The following is a 19,654-nucleotide window of genomic DNA, read 5'->3' as shown; positions in this document are numbered from 1 at the left end:
AAAAAAAAGAGACAGAAAAGTTATTGCTAAAGCTGGGACTGGGTTTCCAGCTCAGTGGCAGAGCACTTGTTTGTCCACTGTAATGTTCCTGGTACCATCATCCAATGCTGCAAGCAGCAAACAAACAAAAACCATCAACAATGATCCTGCAGAGATGCTGAGTGGCATGGTGAATGAGAACAGTTCACCAGTGAGGTGGCCAGCCGAAGGAGGAAGGGAGTCGCTCACACAAAGGCAGGTCTGTAACCTGTGAGGCCCTCAGGTTTGAGGCTGGAGAACCTGGGTCTGTGTCTTGTCTTTGTCATTTTCTACTTGTTTGTGGGTCTGTTCCATGAACTTTGCTTGTGACACAGTTCATAAGAAGTTACTGGAAGGTACGGTTTGGCTCTAGAGTATGTTTGGGAATAGCATGTTTAAGTCTGAGGGTGGATGAAGAGACACATTAGAAGTAGAATCCTTTCTCTGTCTTTCTCTATAACAGTTACAGCCTGGCAACTGTCCTTAACACACAAACCCAAGACCAACATTCTCTTCTGCATCCTTGAACCTGTCTGTGTTACTAATGACTCGAAAAGTCATGAGATGGGTGCTTCCGGTCACTCCTCTACTCTGTACCGGTCATGAGGCTGTGTGTGTGTGTGTGTGTGTTTAAATCTTTTGTCATCCCTTCCAGTGTCTACTTAAATTTTAATCAAATAAGAGAGCAAACAAGCTCATGTGTCCCCCTTGGCCCTCTCACACTGAGAAAATAATTTGAAACCTCACTGACGATAACAAGCAAGCTTTCTTTTAAGTGGAAAAAAAAATGTAAGCCCAGCTCTTCCACGTACAGCTCCACATTTTAAGAACACAGTCTTCACTAAGGTCTGCGGGAGCAAGTACACACAGAGAAGAGTCAAACAGAGAAGAGCCGGGCGAACTCTTGGGAATGGCTCTATGGTTTGGGTCCTAGGTGCTTCCAAAAGGTGCTGTGTGAAGGATTGGTCGGGCGCTGATGGCATTGCTGAGGGTCAGTCGATAACAGCTGGGCCCTAGCGAGTGGGAACTGGGTAAGCAGAAATGTCAATAATCGGTTGGGCCCATGCCCTCTCCTCTTTCTCTCTTTCCTTCCCATCTTCTGTGAGGTGAGCAGTTTGGCTCTAGTCTGCACTTCCAGCCACGGTGCTCTGCCTCTCCACAGACCTACATTTTAAGCGCGTGACCACAGGCTGAACCCTGTAGGCAAAGGAGCCGTTCCTTCCTCGTGTGAGGTTGGTTAACTCGGGGATTTTCGCCCTCCTAGAAGAAAGCTGCAGACAGCAGAGGAACCAAGTCGGAAGCCTCTGGAGGTAGCGGCTGTGTGCCCATGGTCAAGGGAGCCAAGGTGTCTCTGCCACTCTCTGGATCTGAGCCTACTGCAGCACAGCTCCCTCTTACATCTCAGCCAGAGCTGAGGGCCGTGGGTTTGGATGCGAAACCATCTTCTTGGAGTGTATAACCTTTAGACCTTAGGTCTTAACTAGCTGTCACAGATGCGCCTAGAATATTGGCGTTTTCAATTCCTTGCAGTATGCAGGAAGAGCCTTCCTCCAGGGGGGCCTGGCTTCTGCTCTTGCTGTTTTCGTGGAGGTGAACGAAGTCTCAAGGCCTTGGACCCAACTCACATTGCCAAGGGAGGGTGCTGGCTAATGAGCGGTAACCTTAAGACAACCCCCAAAAATTCCTTGACCCTGCGAGCTGATCTATGCTAAGTGCCTTGCTTGAGGGGATGAGGGGTAATGGGGCCATAGTCTACCATTGATTATGAAATGCCAGCTTAGGCCTTTGCGAAGTCCCTGGCGCTCCCTGAACGGCAGCCTCTGAAACAGAACACAGAGAGAGCCACAAAGCTCTGCTTTGCCTTTCTGCTGTTTCTTTGTTTTGCTTTGGCTCTGAGCCACATACCTTCCACCCAAGCAAAGCTTATTCTTGGAGACGGAGTTCGGAGCCCACGCCGAATCTTACCTTTTGTTCCAACCCCACTCTTGTTTTACCTTCTGTGTGTTTCGGTGGAAACCGATAGCTATTGCTTCTCATTAAAGCCAGTCAGGAAAAAAAAAAAAAACCTCTCCGTAACCAGGTCCCACTGATTCATCGGCCTAATTATACCCATTCACTGCTCCTTTCATGAGGAGATGTGAATTCCATCTCTTGAAGACACATGCTACCCCAGATACATCTGCTTCCTGGCTCCTTTTTATCTTAGTCAGTGAAAATCGCGCAGTGGCCCAGGAAGCGCCACCTCAGCGAAATCCAGAAAAGAGAGCTGGCGAGAAGGGGTCAGGCCAAGGAGAGGAACATTTAGAGCCAGATAACAGGAGATGGTAGGGGTGAGCGGACGGAAAAAGATCTTATCATTCAAGATATCTAGAGAAAGCATTTGGCATGCACGCCCTAAAGACGGCCCTCGTGTGCTTTTAGCATTGACAGAACAACAATAAACAAACATAAGAAGAGATTGTCAGGGCGGAGGCTGGCCAAAGGAGTGTGGGGCACCAGGTCAGAGTGGCAGCATTCCAGCATGGCAAGGGCTCTCAGATTATGAGGGTTAATGAGTGGATTTAAGGCCCAGGCCAGGCAGTGGCTGGGTAACAATTGCATTCTCCAAACCACCAAACCTTGGGTACTAAGGGGCCGGGTCACTCTTCTCCTGGATTACAGAAGCAAATTCCCCTGAGTTCATGGTCTAACTCCGCTGCAAACTTAACTTTGCTCTCAAAGGAAAGCAGAGGAACATAGGTCCTGACCAGGACGGCCGCAGCAGTTGCTTCTCTCTGAAGCAGTTCCTTTGTGCGGGAGCAGTGGTTTTCACTGAGTACACAGGAAATTCCTTGCCATGGTCACCTGTATCTATGGGAACACACAGTCCACCTAAAGAGTCAAACTCTTACATTTAAGGCACAGGTTTGAGTTCTCCCAAGTTCTTTCTGCTCTTTGGTGTGCCAGAAGACGTTGATGGGGGGGGGGGGTCATGGTTATTTAAGACGGAGGTTGCGAAATTAGTTTGAATACCAATGTCAATAAATTTCACCAGAAAACTTTTTTCCTGATGGCCCCTGTTGCCAATGTTTCCTGAGCCAATCTGCTTATAGTTTCACTTTAGCACTTCCTTGCATGCCTCCCGTGATGCAAAAAAAAAAAAAGGGGGGGATCTCTTCTATCCTGCTTCAAGTTCATTTCGCACATGCTCGATTTACTTCACGGTGAAGAACACCAGATGTAGTTCACAGATAAATCATCTTTCATGCAAAGATCCAGGGCTTCTGAAATCATAGTAATCCTGCCAAACTACGTTCTAACAGCTAGAGGCCATGTCTCAAGATCTAGAAACGTGTGGATTTTCCCAGGTCTTTCCAAGGGGAGTCATTCGAGCTCAATTTTAAGGGATTATAAGAAAAAAAAAAGTAATTTCTGCTCTTTGGAATTTCAAAATAGCAAGTGACTAAATATGATAAACCTCAATTAAAAAGTACAGAGTGAGGTCGCCAGACCAGCTGAAGTGACCGTCTCTGCTCCAGAGAGCCATAAAGTACAGGGTGAAGTTGCTGGACCAGCTGAGGTGACCCGTCACTGCGCCAGAGAGCCATAAAGTACTTGTTTACCTAGCAGAAATATTCCAGGCTAAACTGTCCACTGCTTTCTCCTATAGTCCTAGGGTAATTCGAGAATAAAGAGAAGGACTTTTTCACCCAGCCCTTTGTTCTCGAATATGCCCAGCTCATAACTTACATATTCTATATTTAGCTTGGTGGCTTTATGATCACATTCAGAAAACAAGCACGGATTCCAAGAAACACCAATAAACAATAGAGCGGTTGCAAAATAGCCCAACCGCCACAGTAGATATTAAATAATGGACACATCTAAAATCAGTCTTCCTCGCACTGTGTGTGGTGTGCTCAGTGCTGGGGTCTGTGACAAACCGTGCCTTACAAATCGCTGAAGTGCTCTCAGGGCTACGAGAACACCATGCCGAGAGTAAATCTGAAAAATCGTATTTTCCCCCTGGCCACAGAGTAAGACAATGAACTCTACAAGTGTCTGTGGTGATGCAAATTCAATATTTCACAAGACTCACAAACACAGCTATGCATTATGCTAGTGGAGACAGACCCTTCGTCTAGACAAAATGCAAAAATCTCATGTTCGGTAAACGTGTATGATTAGGGAAATAGGAAGAACAGCTAATCATTAGTATTACATGCACGTCTGCATCTAAATTCTCATTGTTGTTGTTGTGGTCGTTGTTGTTGCTGTTGTTATCTTTAGTTGAAAGTTGGGGCTCACGCCCCTGGTTTTCAAATTTCACCTCTTCAATATTCAAAAGGAGTATTGGTATTTCTGCAACAAAAGCAAGCATATCCAAACTCTTGCCTCAAGTTTTTCTTCTTACAAAGTGACATGCCAGGCTTGTAATTGATAAGAGCAGGTCTTATTATACAAATAAGCAGACACTGTCTGGGGACAGAATTGAAAGGACTCTGATGCTTTTATTAATTTATTTGATTTACTTCTGGTTTCGCTTACCCAATCTTATTTATGTCAAAGCAAGTTGAACCAGAATTCATTATGTAGTGAAATGCAATTTGAACACTTTTTATTGGCACACAGTGATTCAATCATTTCTGTCCATAAGCCCTATTATCTCCTCTTACAGCAATTCCTCACAGATCAAACCACAGTGGGGGAAATTTCCAAAGAAAGTAAAGAATTGGTCTGGAGGGAGGAACGATAATATTGGTAACTTTTTACCCTGGGATGGAGCCACACAACAATGGCCATTCTGACCGTCTGCCATCACCAACTAGCATGCTCTTCCCCGGTGGAAAACCAGCCACGTCAGTGAACTTGCCTGACCAGCTCTGCCTTTTTACCAGGGTGTGTGTGCATCATGGGGTCTTCCTAACCATCTTCAGAGCCTTCTCCCCTTGAAGACTGGTTTTAGAAATTACTGCACTTCGGTAACTTCATTAAGTGCTACACGAAAAAAAAAATTAGACATGGGTCTTCGTCTTAGCTATTGTTTTCGGACCCTTTTCTCAAGTCAATTGTATTGTTAGTGCATAGAGGGCCTGGAACTCATCAATGAATCCAGTAGAGTCCTTTTCTAAGCTAAATGTTTAGAAGTGAGAGTCGCCTCTTCATGGCACTAGCGTTGTGCCTAGAGTGACAGCCATTCCCCACATCCTATTCCTAAGTATCACACCCTCCTGATCATATTTCCCATGTGCTGAACACCACCAGGGAAACGTTTTCATATTAGGAGGCCTGAAGAAGAATGGATATCAAAGAGGACAGTAAAATATCAGTAAAGGAGAAGTCAGTCCAGCTAAAATAGATCTGCTAGCAGCAATGTGAGCTCATCCCAGGGAGCCTTCCACCTGCCATACCCAATGTCATGGATGCCCAGCTTCAACGGTGCCTGTGGTCCAGACCAGACACCCCCCACCCCATCTTTGACAAACATCTGGGTCATCAGTTTTGCAACAATGTAGGTAATTTATAAACATTGGCTGGAATGCAAGGACTTGATTGTTAGAAAGAATCTCTGGGTGGGCATACTCTCTTTCCTTCTTTCTCTCTCAGTTGGATACATTTATTGTGTTTTGTTTTGTTTTGTTTTGTTTTTAAATTATTTTTAAAGAAACATGCTGGGTAAAAATCTCAATCAAAAAAGCACAGTGTTGCTTTGCTGTCACCTCATGTCCTATAGGCGTTATCATGCCTCGCTCCATCAAAGTGATGTCCCAAGGCTATTTGGTCATTTACCACCAGAATTTCCTAGAGTTGACTCTGTTTAGAATGCAATGGTCTTTTATGGTAGAGAGAAACACTACCTATATGATTTAAACTATAGGCAAGACCAGTTTTCAGGGAGATTGTGCTATGAGTTTTTTTTTTTAACCATGTTTGTTTAATGCACACTATCTCAAATTCATGATCTATGTCATTAAAAATCATGAATTAAGCCTGTTTGATGAGTGTTGTAGGGCTGGTCCTGCTCTAGAACTGCATTGGGAATAGATCCTATAGTCACAATGACAAGGTTCAAATCATGGGCCTTCGGCCTATTAGCCATATAGCTCTGACCAGCTTGTTTAAATTCTCTGTCACTTATTTTCTTTTATGCAACTAAAATAACAGCAGTACCCATTAAGAGTAAATCAAATGAGGAAAAAAAAAACATGAACTACACTGTAAAAATGCTAGTATGTTTTGCATATGTGTACATGTTTGTATATGTGGTATACATTGACATGTATGTGTGGTACACCTATGTGCACATGTATCTATGTTCAATCTCCCTCAACCCCTCTCCACCTTTCTTGGAGATAAGATCTCTCACTGAACCAACAATAGCTCACCAGTTTGTCTGGTCTGACTGGCCAGCAAGCCTAGGGAATCCTCCTGTCTCTGCCTGCTCAGTGCTGGGGTCACACATGCATACTGCAACCATAAGTGGCCATTTCTGTGGGTGCTGGCGATCCAAACTCAGGTTCTCATGACTGAGTGGCAAGCATTACCTTCCCACCTCCCTGATGCTGGGATGTGTACACTATAATAGCAAGTATTAGTCATTACTGTCCAGCTGAGAAGACATTTAAGACTTGTAATGCAATAGTGGCACAGATCTTGAAGGTATAGTCCCTGAGTGGTTCAAAATTTTACTAGCTCCTAGAAAGGAACCACCTGACAAACACTAGGGGTTTTGACTGTTCCTTGGAAACTTCTGAGCCTGGTAGTGGGCTCCCACAACCCATCACGCAGTCCTCTCCTGTGCTCTGACACCAAGTCCTCTCAGGGACCGATGCTTCAAGGTCGCCCAGCATATCCACCCCACCTCTAAACTTTTCTCAAGTTATTCTATAGTTGTTCTTCACATCTTCATTGACTCGGTTTTCCTTGTAGAATCGTGTGTATGCCCCTCCCCCAACCCTGGGGTGTTCTCCAGATGAAAGAAAGTCACACTTGGAACTTCTGCATGGCGCCTCTGGAAAATTGACCCCTCATGGCGCCTCTGGAAAATTGACCCCTCTTATACAAAACATACTTGCAGCCCCGTTCACAACACTTAGACAGAACTGTCAGAACGCCATTGGCTTCTGAGGTGGGATAGAAAAAAATAGGGAAAAATAGCTTTAAACTTGCTGTGAACAGGTGTGGCTGCAGCGACTGTTAATATGCAATTAAGAAGGTGGTCTAGCCTTTGCTGTTGTTGGAATCTTAGGCTACCTGAGGCCTGATGCCCAGGGAGGTAGAGACAGCTCACACACCCCACCCCCAACACTCCAGCAGGATGAAAAGCAAGGACGAATCTCCTGGGCGTCACCCGCCAGCTGTTGCTGACTTTCTAGGTACTGTCCTTCCAATGGAAGTTGTCAAAGGCCTCATCTGCTCATTGAACAGCCGACGACTGTGGACTTACAAAACTGTCAATGAGCGATTATTCCAATCTCCATTTTCAGCATCGCCCAGTGAACACTAGCACTGAGTTACTGGTAGGATTCAGCTTCCTGACTACACAGTCATCATCCAGCTGATGGACGACTGGACACGCCGAGCCTGAGCTGAACTTCCATCCTCATGGCCTCCTGCCCCTCCACATCCTGCTGTTTCCCTGTGACAGGTCCCACAAAGTCTTATTAGTCAGCGATGTATTTCAGTCTAGAAAACACACTAGAAAAAATTTCCACACCAGCCAAAGCATCTAGATACATAACACACGCAGTCCCCAGCCCCGGCCGGGTCGGGGAAGAGCTCATCAGAGTCTCTCTTTGGAATCTTTCAGCTCATTTCTTCCGAAGCCTCATTTTAATTCATCTCTGCCAGCTGCTTTGCTCTCCAGGCTGCATCTCCGCCACCCCAGGGGCAGCACCAAATCTGCAGCCTTGGGCTATCAACGAGCAGAGGTCCAAGGGTCTGGGAGTCTCCAGTAAACACTACTTCTATTGTGTTTGCCTTTGTCCCAGAGAGCTTTGAGCTGGAATTGAGTAACTCCGATCACCCACTCTGGCGTGTCTAAGTTATCAATAGAAATAAGAGAGTATGCTCTGGGTCAGAGAAGAATCGTTCGTTTTGGCTAGCCTCGGCACCATGACTCATCTGTTACTTCCCAAGCCCAGAAACCACTGTTAGACTATTGTTTCGGAGAAAACACATTGCTCTAACTATCCGAAGACAAATGTAAAGTAAAAGTTACATGCGGGAGTCTGTGAATGCGTGCATGTGTCACGGTAGAGGTGCTCAGACTATTAACCCCTTGATGTCCCCTGGTTTTATGGAGTCCCTAGTTATACTCAGGAAATAATGTCATTTATCAATGCCAACTCATGCTCTCAAAGGAACTCCCTAAAGACTTAGGAAACAGTGAGTGCCTTTCAGTGAGCCAGCTGGGGATGGGAGAGGATTGAGGCGCCAAGGGTCTGCCCACCAAGACACTCGGAAGCACTCCTGTCCACAGAACATGGATGAAAAGATTTGCCTCGCTCCTCCCTTCCCTTGGCCAACTGGAAAAGCCTGGTCTGAATAGTTACTGAGGGTGTTCAGCCATCCTAGTGGTGCCTGCAAAAACTCCCCCAGGACAGCTCGCCACATCCTGCAAGCACGTGACTCTGGAAAGCTGGCTCTCAGGCTGACCTAGAAGTGCCGATGAGAGTTGCAAAGGCCTAGAGTCACTTGGAAAGGCATTTTCTATGATTTTCTTTTCTTTTCTTTTCTTTTCTTTTCTTTCTTAAGGAGGAAAAAGAATGGCAAAAATTTCAGATTGGGTTTTGCACAAAAGTAAAAAAGAAGGGGAAAATGACAGGATTTGAATTTTAGCAAAAAGAAGAACCTAGAACTCGCTCTTTGTGATACTTCAGAACTTCTGGCAAAGACTCTAGTGAGGCGGTTCTCAGTCTGTGGGTTGGAAGAATTCCCCTTTCACAGGGGACACCTATGGCCATCAGAAAGCACGGGTATCGACATTAGGATTCATAACAGTAGTAAAATTATAGTTATGAAGTAGCAATGAAAATAATGTTATGGTTGGGGTCATGACAACATGAGGAGCTGTATTAAAAGGTTGCAGCATCAGGAAGGTTGACAGCCACTGCTCTAGGGGGACAGAAGCCGTCCCTGTCCGGCAGGAAGACTGTACCCACCCTTTCACAACAGGTCCCCAGGCCTGCCTACTAACTGGGCCCTTCCCTCCTGTGTCAAGTTGATTACCTACCAAGAAGGCACCCTTACATGGATACTTTCCTGTTTGGAGGTAAGTGGCTTCCAGTGCGTCTCTGTAGGCTCACGTGGACAGTCCTCATCAACACTGCACTTCCTCTGGCAAAGTTAAAAACTTCAAGCATGTAATTTAGCACAGGATGGGCAAAGCCAAAAAGAGTCTGACTTCCTGGATCCTGGGACAGAAACTCTCATGTATATGAGGGATATTATTTGAAACCTTTCCCACCCACGAATCTATCTGAGCTTCAATATTCTCATTTGTTATACAGATGAAAAGATCTATCCTGAGACACAGAGTGATTTTTTTTTTTAATGTGAAAATGTGACCTACGGAGCCTAGGAAAAGAAAGGCAGGTCTAGGTTAGATATAGGAGGTTTAAAAGTAGCAAATACAGCCGGTTGGTGGTGGCGCACGCCTTTAATCCCAGCACTTGGGAGGCAGAGGTAGGCGGATTTCTGAGTTTGAGGCCAGCCTGGTCTACAGCATGAGTTCCAGGACAGCCAGGGATATACAGAGAAACCCTGTCTCCCAAAACAAAAACAAACAAACAAACAAACAACAAAAAAAGTAGCAAATACAGACATTACAAAAGAGCTTGTAAGCTGAAGGGGCCACAGCGTAGGTGTAGAATAATCTAAAATTCAACACTGCATCCTTGGCCTGGCAAGCATAATGCTGAATGTGAGTCTCCAGAGGTGAGGCAAGAAGATAAGGTGTGGTGACTCTTAGAGAGTCCCACTTAACTGTCTCACCTGATCGTTTTCACAAATTAGCCCCACATTTAATGGAAAGTTCTAACCTAACTTCCCAGTTTTTAATCCTTTGCAAGAGCCACCCCCTCTCTTTCTCTCCCTCTCCTCTCTCTCTGTCCTCTTCTCTCTGTGTCTGTCTCTGTTTCTCTTCCTTCCTCTTTCCCTCCATCTCCCCTCTCTCCTGCCCCTGTGTATGTGTTTGTCTCTGTCTCACTGAGGGTCACATTTTTTTAAAAAAATAAATACAATGAGATAAGCTTAGATGCTGCAGCAAACATCAGAGAATGGGTCACGCGGCAGATGCTAACATCGCTGGCTGAGCAAAGGCCATTAGGGAAATCTGCTCCAAGGGCTGAGCAAAGGAAGTGGTGTGAATGCCGAAGAACAATTAGACCAGGAACACAGGAAGGGAGAGAAGACTGAGGGACAATCGGCTGAGCTGCTTCTGTATACATCACAGGGCTTCACAGCAGACAGAGGTTTACATAAGACCCAGGCCCCGCGAGGAAGCTAGATTCCCACATACGAAATTCATGAACACCGAAACTTCTCTAGTCGTGAATGGCTGCTCAGTGCAGGATTAACATGTAAGTGAAAGCCAGTGTCCAGCGAGAAGACAATCAGATGTTTCCTCGAAGACAGGCTCCGACCCTGATCCATAGGGACATACCTCCCTCTTGTCCCCAGCCCGTGGATGCCCTCAGTTAAGATTCTGATATTTATATCCCATTCACTTACAGCTCATCTTTTAAATGTGGTGTGGGGATATTATTTCTTGAGTGCCGAGGTTTTTGGCATCCCTCTAAACTCCTTGCTTCAGGTTGTAGCTGCTCCCTCACCCCCTGGGCTGGTTCTATCTAAAGGAAGGCAGGGAAACTACAAGAAATCTAGAGGGGCTGTGTGGGACACTGGTCACCCATGGGGACAACTCATAGGGGACTTTATGGGGGTGTTTCCAGGAATCCCAACAATAAATTATACCCTCAAGTCTACATGAGAAACGTGACAAAACCAGACCTGGAGGCCAGATGTCGGACACGCTTGTCTTTATTAGAATATGTGTTTGCCTCTGAATGATTGTTACAAATTCCAGGAAAGCAGTTCTCATTAGCATAGACACACCAATACAGTAAGATATTCCAAGTGCCACCAACCACTCATCCGTGTGGACCAGCCCCGGAGTTCCTCAGAGGAAGACAGTACACATTGTGTTTTGAGTGCGCTCTGTTGCTTGCGCCGTGGGAGATGGGATGAAGTCACGCAGTATTCCGCGTGGCATTGCCGCAGCCCTTCCCCGTGTGTATCCTGTCTCACTAGAACCTGTGTAGCCCCAGAGGCCGGACCTATAGAGTGGCAGTTGTTCAGGGAGTGTGGGCCTCCTTGCCTAGAGTGAGGAGGCAGCATTATCCAGAGTTGGTCCTGTGGACGTGAGGGTTTCATGAAGGAACACCAACCCATACTCACCCACCCCAAACCCTTTCTCTCCAGATGTGAATGTTGCATGGGAAACAGCTCAGCTGAACCTGGAAACCGACTCCAAAGCTGCTCCTCATGGTAGGCTGAAAACGGTTGCAAAGACCTCCTAGGCCGCAACACGGATTCTGCCAGAGTAAAAGCAGTCACACTGGGATCATAATGTGAAAGACAATTCCAGTTTATCAACTGTTAGACCCAAGTGTAGTTAAGATCCATTGACCAGAACTGGGGAGTATAAACAGCAGACTATACACAAACCCAGAGAAGAGAAATGCAGGAAGTTAGGGGTAATCTTCTTCCCTTTGCCTCTTGGCTGTTATCTCCCTTCCCAGAGTTCAGTAGTTGGAAATGCTAAGACTTAGCTAGTAGCCATCATGAATACCTTCACAGCATGATTATTTTCCTGTTTCCAAGCCAGGGCCTATCTGTGAAGGTCAGCATAGAGTGTTAAAAAATGAAAAGCCTTCTGTATAAGAAGGGGTTTCTGCTCTTCACTTACAACAGAGTTGTTTTTGTTTTTGTTTTTTGTTTTCAAAGAAACACTCTGAACATGTAACCCCCGATTGCCCATGGAAACAAGGAAAAGTCATTTAAGCAACAGCTAGTTACGGTTATTTCTACAAATATAAGGTGATGGCATTGATGGAACTAGGAGCCAGGAAGAAATAAAACTATTAGCTTCATCAACCCCAAGACAGGAAAGGGAGGGAGGTGAGAAAGAGGTTGTATTCAAGGAAGTAAACTCGGGGTGGAGAAATCTGAGACCTGTCAGCTACTGGGTAGAAAGCAAGATCTCCAGTCCCAGCCTGGGCACGCTACTTCCTTTGCATAAGTAGACTGAGGCCAATCCACTCAAAGAGTGAAGCATTTCAGTGAGGGCAAAAACTCAGAAGCAAAGTAGGAATTGACTAAACAGCCATTACTCTACAGGAAAACTGTCTAGGTGGCATCCTGAAGACTCAGAGTCTCCTCTCATGAAAACATTCCCTAATTTGAAGACTTGGGACGTTGGGGGTTATGTGGTACTCAGCTGAAATGTCAGCATCATCGAATAACGACCTTGGGTTCTGTTTCAATGCATAGGGAAAGTCACTGGTGTGGCCAAGTGAATGTGTTACATAAGAGCGACAGAGTAACAAACGGATTGGTAATCTAAGAACCAGGTTGGGTCATTGGGTTTCACCTAGGATCCAGTGCTACCTCTTTTTCAAAACCACCCAGATGCACTCTCTTACACATCATGAGAACACGTATATTCTGAACATGGGGGTCCTGACAATCTAAATGTCATTAGGGAAGTTTCAATAGTAAAATACCTTTGCACATCTCACTACTGAACTCAGGTCTTGCTGCGCAAACCCCAACTTGAGAGCAGACTCCCAGAGAATCATAAAGAGGAAAGCTTTAGTGATGAAAAAATCTGGAAATCCAAGCAGCCAGCTTCATTAAATTTAGCTCAGACTGAATGGACGCCCCTGCCTGCTGGAGGTCCCTTCTTAACTCAGGAGTCCCGGGGAGAAGAAAATAGATGCCTAGGTACTGAAAACGTAACCAGCCCGGCCATTTAGGATTCTGTAGACCCTGGAAGGGGCCAGCTAGGTTCCCAGCTAGGTTCCAGGAGCATTAGGTGGGGAACAGGAAACCATGATGCTCCTGAGCCTCACTAGGGGACAAATAGAACTGGGAGTCAGAAATCACCTTGAGTTGACCCTGAACATGGGCTCCTTGTCTGCCTTGTCAGAACAAGAGAGCTTCTTGTTTACAGGGATTTCCCAGCCCACAGTGCAGGGCTCATATCTTCTCGACACTCCGCACGGGCGAGAGTTCCCTTTCCTGAACTTCAGGACCCCTCTCCACCAGACCTGATCTGTCCACAGTGCCAAGTTCCCAGTTCTACATCAACCTCTCTCTACACTGCTAGCAAATTAGAAGTAGTAGAAGTATTACACACAGATCCTTCCTCCAAACTTGCCATCAACCCACTCTATAGACATTATTAACAATGCCCACACTGAAGACAGAGCAGGGGCACACAAAGCTCGGGGGCACAGTAAGTTCGATAGCTATAGGCTGCTCACAAGACCAGACATCCCCAAGCCTGAGCACGTCAGCAGCTGTATCTGACAGGATTATAGGTAGCTAAAATGGCACCTTTGTTCCCTGTGTCTTTCAAGTTTTCTACTATATTACTTATGTTATACCCTTTATCTTTAATTCAAATTATCTTATTTTAGGGCACTTAATGCCAATTGGAGTGATTAAGACATAATTCTGTCTTACTAGAAAAAAAAAATCATCAGGTTTATACCAACTAGGGTGAGCAACTCCCTGTGGCTTGCCTGAGACTCTCCTGATTTAAAATTGAACTTTATCGCATTGAAGGAACTGCAGCATCCCTGAGCCAGCCGGGATTCCTCTTTGTTTTCTTACGTATACCATCTTCTAATCCTTGCTTCCACACAGGAGGCCCAGCACTTAGAACCAACAAAACATAGAGCATTCCCCAGCAATAGATGCAGCCACCGAGAACAAATCACACCTAAGCATCGCTCTGGGCTGCTGCCTTGACCCCAGGAGGAAGTTCTCCAAATTAAAGACTAAACCCGCTTGGTCAAGCTGCCTGGGTACTCAGGGTGACCTGAGTGCTCAGAGAAGTGCTGTCTTCCCTTGCTTATCCTGCCCGTGGGACACTGCAAAGTTTTCTCACCTGTATAGAAAAGAAGTTGTGACTGCCAAAAGCAAACCCAAAGGAATCAACAAAAAGCACCTCAACCTCATTGAGCCCGAAGGCTGACAGTTCGCCAACCAGGAACTGGGGTGGAGTCCCAGTATAACACATGATCCTAGAAGCAGCCCACCGGTGGACCCACCCCTTAAGCTGAAGAATCAGTAACGCAAAGACAACTGTGTTTCTCAATGACAAAGCCTGGGTTTTTAAGACAGTTCCTAAAGCATGGAGCTTTACAACCTGCAACGGTGTCGCCGTCTACTTAAGGAATACTCAACTGTCCAGAGATTCTGGGTAATGTGTGCTTCTTAGCAACACAAGGCAGGCTGCTGGTTTACAGTTGTGTTTGCTGTGATGGTTCTGGTCCACAGTCTCCTGGCACATGTGAGAAATGAAGCTCAACTAGGCTCATGTTGCTAATGCAGCCTGGCTCCAGCCAGGCCCAGTCTCAATTACATATGTATCCTCCATACATTGGGACACCCCAGATCATCACTAGTCATTTGGAAGCTTCAGACTGACCCTGCTGATGTGCTCGGGTGCTCACGTGATTATTTCAGCAGACTGATGATGCTGGAGTAGAAGCAAGGCCTCTCAACCTGCATCCATAATCACTGTTTCTCAGCTCTCAAGTCCAGCATCAGTGTGTTTTCTGCAGAAGGCCTAAGTATCCTCAAATGAGGGCTATTACTCTCTCACACTTTTTTTTTTTAGTAAAAATATCACTCAGTGAAAAGCCAAGAATGCGATTTTACTTAGCTATGAATGTGCTTCAAAGTGATTTGCTAAGAAATCTTCATCTAGTGAAGTTTGTTATATGGCTTACACTTTATATGCAATGATGCGGCATGTACTCATTTCCCCATCTTCTAGGAGATGCAAGCTGCTTTTTAAAGCATTAATCGATAGCTTCTTACCATCTCACTTGGAGTTGAGATTGAATATGACATCAGATTGTTGTACTTAGCAATGGGGGTCCACAGCACTGAGAATTGTATTGGGACCTACAGAATGCAACAGTGCACCATGGCGGCCCCCACAGGATGAGTTGTCAACACGGTGTGCAATAAGCAAAGCAACTTCTAAGCATCCCAGAGCAACTATTCTTTCTATCCTAGCCTTGTGCTGGGTAGAATAGACTTAGCTTCTGTTTAAAGTCCAGGCTGTAGCCTTCCAGGACACACAATCAATTCCCAAAGCAGCTTTTATCTGGCCAATTGAGTTCTTTTTAAAAATGTATTTTTTAAAGTTAAAAAGAAAATCAAGGTAAAAGATAGAGCTCTAACCCAATAGTCTCTACTGCTGTACCCTGACCCTGACCACTGAGATAGACCTCAGTCATGTGACTGCGCTGGAGTCTGACATGGCCTGGTGCGGCTCTCTGATGTTCTGAGCTTCTAGAGTCCTAAACGGAATTCAGAACTTTTGCTCATTGTGTCCTCAAAGCAGCTTTTCAAATGTGTTGAAAACCTCTGTCATTTTGCGAAAGTTCTCACTTGCCTTTGTTGGGAGTAGAGTGACAGAGTGGACATTGTAGTTCAGAAGAATAGGACATGGACTGTGTGACATTTTCAACTACTGCTCAAATGTCCCCTCTTTTCAGAACACTTGCTTTCCTGCACTGTTGCTGACCAGTGATTCTGTGCCTACTTATGCAATTGCCTAATAAGTGTATGATCAGTGGGGGAAACACACAGCTATACCTGAAGAAACATGGGACCCATACTGCAGGGAGGCAATAAATGTCCATTTCATTGAAAATAAAGTCAACCTTCAAAGTAAATGTAAAACAACTTTAAAATTCTTGCTATGCATCTGCCTCTAAGAGTGGCTAGCCCTAGGTGTGTGCAGAGGACATGCTCTTCAAGGCAAAGATACGAGGGTGTGTCTTAGAAACCACCCCGCTTAAGTTTAGGCACAGGGCTTAGGACCCAAGAAGAATTTCAAGGCTGCTGTAGAAGGAAACACGATTTGGGGAACAACAGTAAGTCTACGGATAAAGTACATCCCCACCCACCACCTCAAGACACGATTTGGGAGTTTTGCTGGTTAATAGGCTTTGATTCTGTTTTTCAGCTCAGAAGGTGTGCTCCCATCACACCCTGTCAAAAATCTCTCTCAACAGGCGAGGCAAGGAGAAGAGAACAACACAGCTGCCCTTGGGCCAAGTCTGTAAATCCTACTGGTCAACCACCCCATGCTGTAAGACGCTGTGATTTTCAGACACATCTACACAGGCTAGTTGAATAAAGACCAACTCCAGACTTGATGTTGCTGAGCTCCTCAGCTCCATCTTGCCATCCTGATTGATCGAGGAGATGGTCTATAGTTTAAGTGACCCAGCACTTTGAGGGCTTAGTCATTAGAGCACTCTGTTTTGTCCTGGGAAGGCAACTTCTTGCTTGGCTAGTTATGGAAGCTAAGGAGTGACTTCCAGATGCTGTCTGGCCAGAATTTGCAGATAACCATAGAACTCTTCTCCTCCATCAGCCTTGGATTTAGCCTCCTTTGGTTCCTGCAGTGACGCAGGAGCCTCCAAATACCAAATTATTATCAGGCGGTCTTGGGGGAACCTCTGGGCCCTGCAATAAAGTAGACAGACTTTCTATTGGAAAGTGCTCGGGAGCAAGTCAGCTCTGTTCACATTGCTCTAAGAATCTTGCAAACCATCTCTGGACTCGGTAAATGAAAATTACCACACAGCTTCTGATAGAACAAAAGTATGTCAAAGGGCATGGTTGCTCATTACTCCTCAGGGTAGCAAGCGTTGGCGTTAGTTAAAGAACCCTAATCTAATGATGTTTGCTTGCTGTTGTTCAGTTTAAGGCAAAGCTACATGAGGACTGGAGTGCTCTATCACTTTGGCCGCACCATTTCCAAGCATTGTCTTCCAAACGAGGTGTGTACAGCAAAGGCCTTAAAGCCCAACTCAGAGGGGCACTAAGCAGTCCACGAGCCTCGTCTGACTCACACTAAGGCATTCTTACTTGCCCTGCTTAGCCTTTGAAATCTTGAGCCATTCAAATAAAATAAATAAATAAATGCCTATCTCTGGGAAATCTGGAGTATTTGGTCACACCAGACCCATGCCCTGGTATGGTCTTTATTAATTCCTATTACTTTTCTATGATACCCTGTTCCTCCTATTGACTTGTCAGATTCCTGAAAATCTGGATTCAAGATCTTTCTGTAGCACAGCCTGTCTCAATGCTCATCATGCTGCAATTGATCATGTGATAATCCAACTCGGCCTCCCGAGTGAGTGTCACTGTGGTCAGGGAGCAAGCCATCACTTCCACCAATCCTCTAGTTCCTACCCCATAGAAGTACTACAAATAATCAGTGGATACTTAACATATTGGAATGCACTGTCTAGAATGTACTCTTACACTTCAGTAAAATGAAGCAGATTTCTCTCTTGGTGATACAAAATGAGGAGTCTACACTCAACATCTTTGGCCATAGCATTCAGCTTCAGGAGAGTTGTCATAATAGTGTTTGGTCCAAACCTGTGATGGATTCAGACAATAGTGGTGATACACAGTCTAGTGAGGTTTGCTTTAAGAGCATGAGGCTAAGCTATCTTCAGAACCTTTGTAATAATTTTTTTTTGTCATCATCAAAAGCATCTTTCGGGAAGAGTCCTCCTTGAGAGGTCATTAGAAGTTCGTTTATTTAGGATATTCAATAAAAATCACCTATCTGAAACTAATCTTTCAGAATCTCATGGACCTAAAACAAGGCATACCACTTTTGAAATAGCTCAATTGGGATGATTGTGACTTGTTATGTCAAAGAAGATTTCATAAATCTTATTTTTCTAAGTTAAGTTGTCTAATACTTTGGGTTTTTTTTGTTTTGTTTTGTTTTGTTTTTTAAGTTTTATTTCATTATAATGAGAAAAGTTACATGATTTCAATTTATCTGAATTTGTTAACATTTAAAAACATATTTTAAGTAAATAGAATTAAATCACATTATTGTTATCCTTTTGTACCCCAGCTCCTCCCAGAGATCCCCTTCAATATCTGCAATATCTTTTTTGTCATAGTCTTTAAAATTTATAAAATATTATAACAATAAAAATGAGTATTATAAAAGTTGTTTGATATAAAACAATTAATTTAACAGTCTTATGTAGATGCTTGTCTACAACAATACTGAAAATATTTACGTTTTTCTCAATATAAATTTTAAATAACTCCAAATGTATTAACTGTACATTTCAAAATAATACATTGTTATTAATATTTTCTTAAATGAACATAAATATACAAAGTATTTTTGTTTGTTTTATATTTAGAAGAGCTTAAAATCTTGGCTCTTACTGTGGTAACTTGATACAAGAGTTACAAATGTCAAGCAAAGCATTCAGTCTCACTCTTTGTTGTTCTCTTACAAAACCCCTCCCAATTTAATTGTCTACATTTTTTTGGGTATATAAATACTTTTAAAATATGTAAGCTGTTCTGACAACCAAAGTATAGTGTAAAAACATGAAATAAACAATACTAGTAGTAGAGAGACTGAGATAGGAGAAGCAAGATCTCAAGACCATTATGTTGTACACAGCAAGACATTGTCACGAACAAACAAGCTGAAAGTGTATATGGATTGTATAATATTGGACCTATTTCTCCAATTACCAAATTAGAGAGACCATTGGATGACAGTTAATAAATTTCTAATTCCTCATATTTTTGGATTTCAATCGATTAGGATATGTTGGTAATATTAATTTTTATATTAAGATATTAAGAAAAAGTAATTGATACTTCCTGTTGTTTTTTTGTTGTTGTTGTAAGTGGTGCAATTAGGTTTGTGTGAATTTATTGAAAGATTACTTTCTTGCTTCTTCTAGAGTACAGTTTTGCTCCTTATGCTGATGTTTTCCATCTATTATCCATTGTAGGGCTGGATTTGTGGAAAGATATTGTGTAAATTTGGTTTTGTCATGGAATATCTTGTTTTCTCCATCTATGATAATTGAGAGTTTTGCTGGGTATAGTAACCTGGGCTGACATTTGTGTTCTCTTAGGGTCTGTATGACATCTGCCCAGGATCTTTTATCTTTCATAGTCTCTGGTGAGAAGTCTGGTGTAATTCTGATAGGCCTGCCTTTGTATGTTACTTGACTTTTTTCCCTTACTGCTTTTAAAATTCTTTCTTTATTTAGTGCATTTGGTGTTTTGATTACTATGTGTTGGGAGGAATTTCTTTTCTAGTCCAGTCTATTTGGAGTTCTATAGGCTTCTTGTATGTTCATGGGCATTTCTTTCTTTAGGTTAGGGAAGTTTTCTTATAATTTTATTGAAGATATTTACTGGCCCATTACCTTGGGAGTCTTCACTCTTTTCTATACCTATTATCCTTAGGTTTTGTCTTTTCTTTGTGTCCTGGATTTCCTGGATGTTTTGGGTGAGGAGCTTTTTGCTTTTTGCATTTTCTTTGACTGTT

At 44.0% G+C, this 19,654-nt stretch overlaps 1 protein-coding gene across 8 annotated transcripts in view; it reads right to left on the bottom strand.

Annotated features, from left to right (window-relative positions):
• The window catches only part of Ntrk2 (neurotrophic receptor tyrosine kinase 2), a 331,243-nt gene that overhangs the window by 121,418 nt on the left and 190,171 nt on the right, over positions 1–19,654 (bottom strand). For 2 of the 8 annotated variants that reach the window (XM_031359019.1, XM_031359020.1), the window contains one exon: positions 16,247–16,779. The exons of the other annotated variants lie outside the window; for them this stretch is intronic. In XM_031359019.1, the coding sequence (XP_031214879.1) occupies positions 16,751–16,779 (29 nt within the window). In that variant the 3' untranslated portion in view covers positions 16,247–16,750. Of the gene's footprint in view, positions 1–16,246; positions 16,780–19,654 lie in introns of those variants that run through there. 8 annotated transcript variants of the gene reach the window in all.

This window comes from Mastomys coucha, unplaced genomic scaffold (assembly GCF_008632895.1).
Source record: "Mastomys coucha isolate ucsf_1 unplaced genomic scaffold, UCSF_Mcou_1 pScaffold7, whole genome shotgun sequence".
Taxonomy (NCBI): Eukaryota; Metazoa; Chordata; class Mammalia; order Rodentia; family Muridae; genus Mastomys; species Mastomys coucha.
This window is presented reverse-complemented; position numbering and strand designations above follow the sequence as displayed.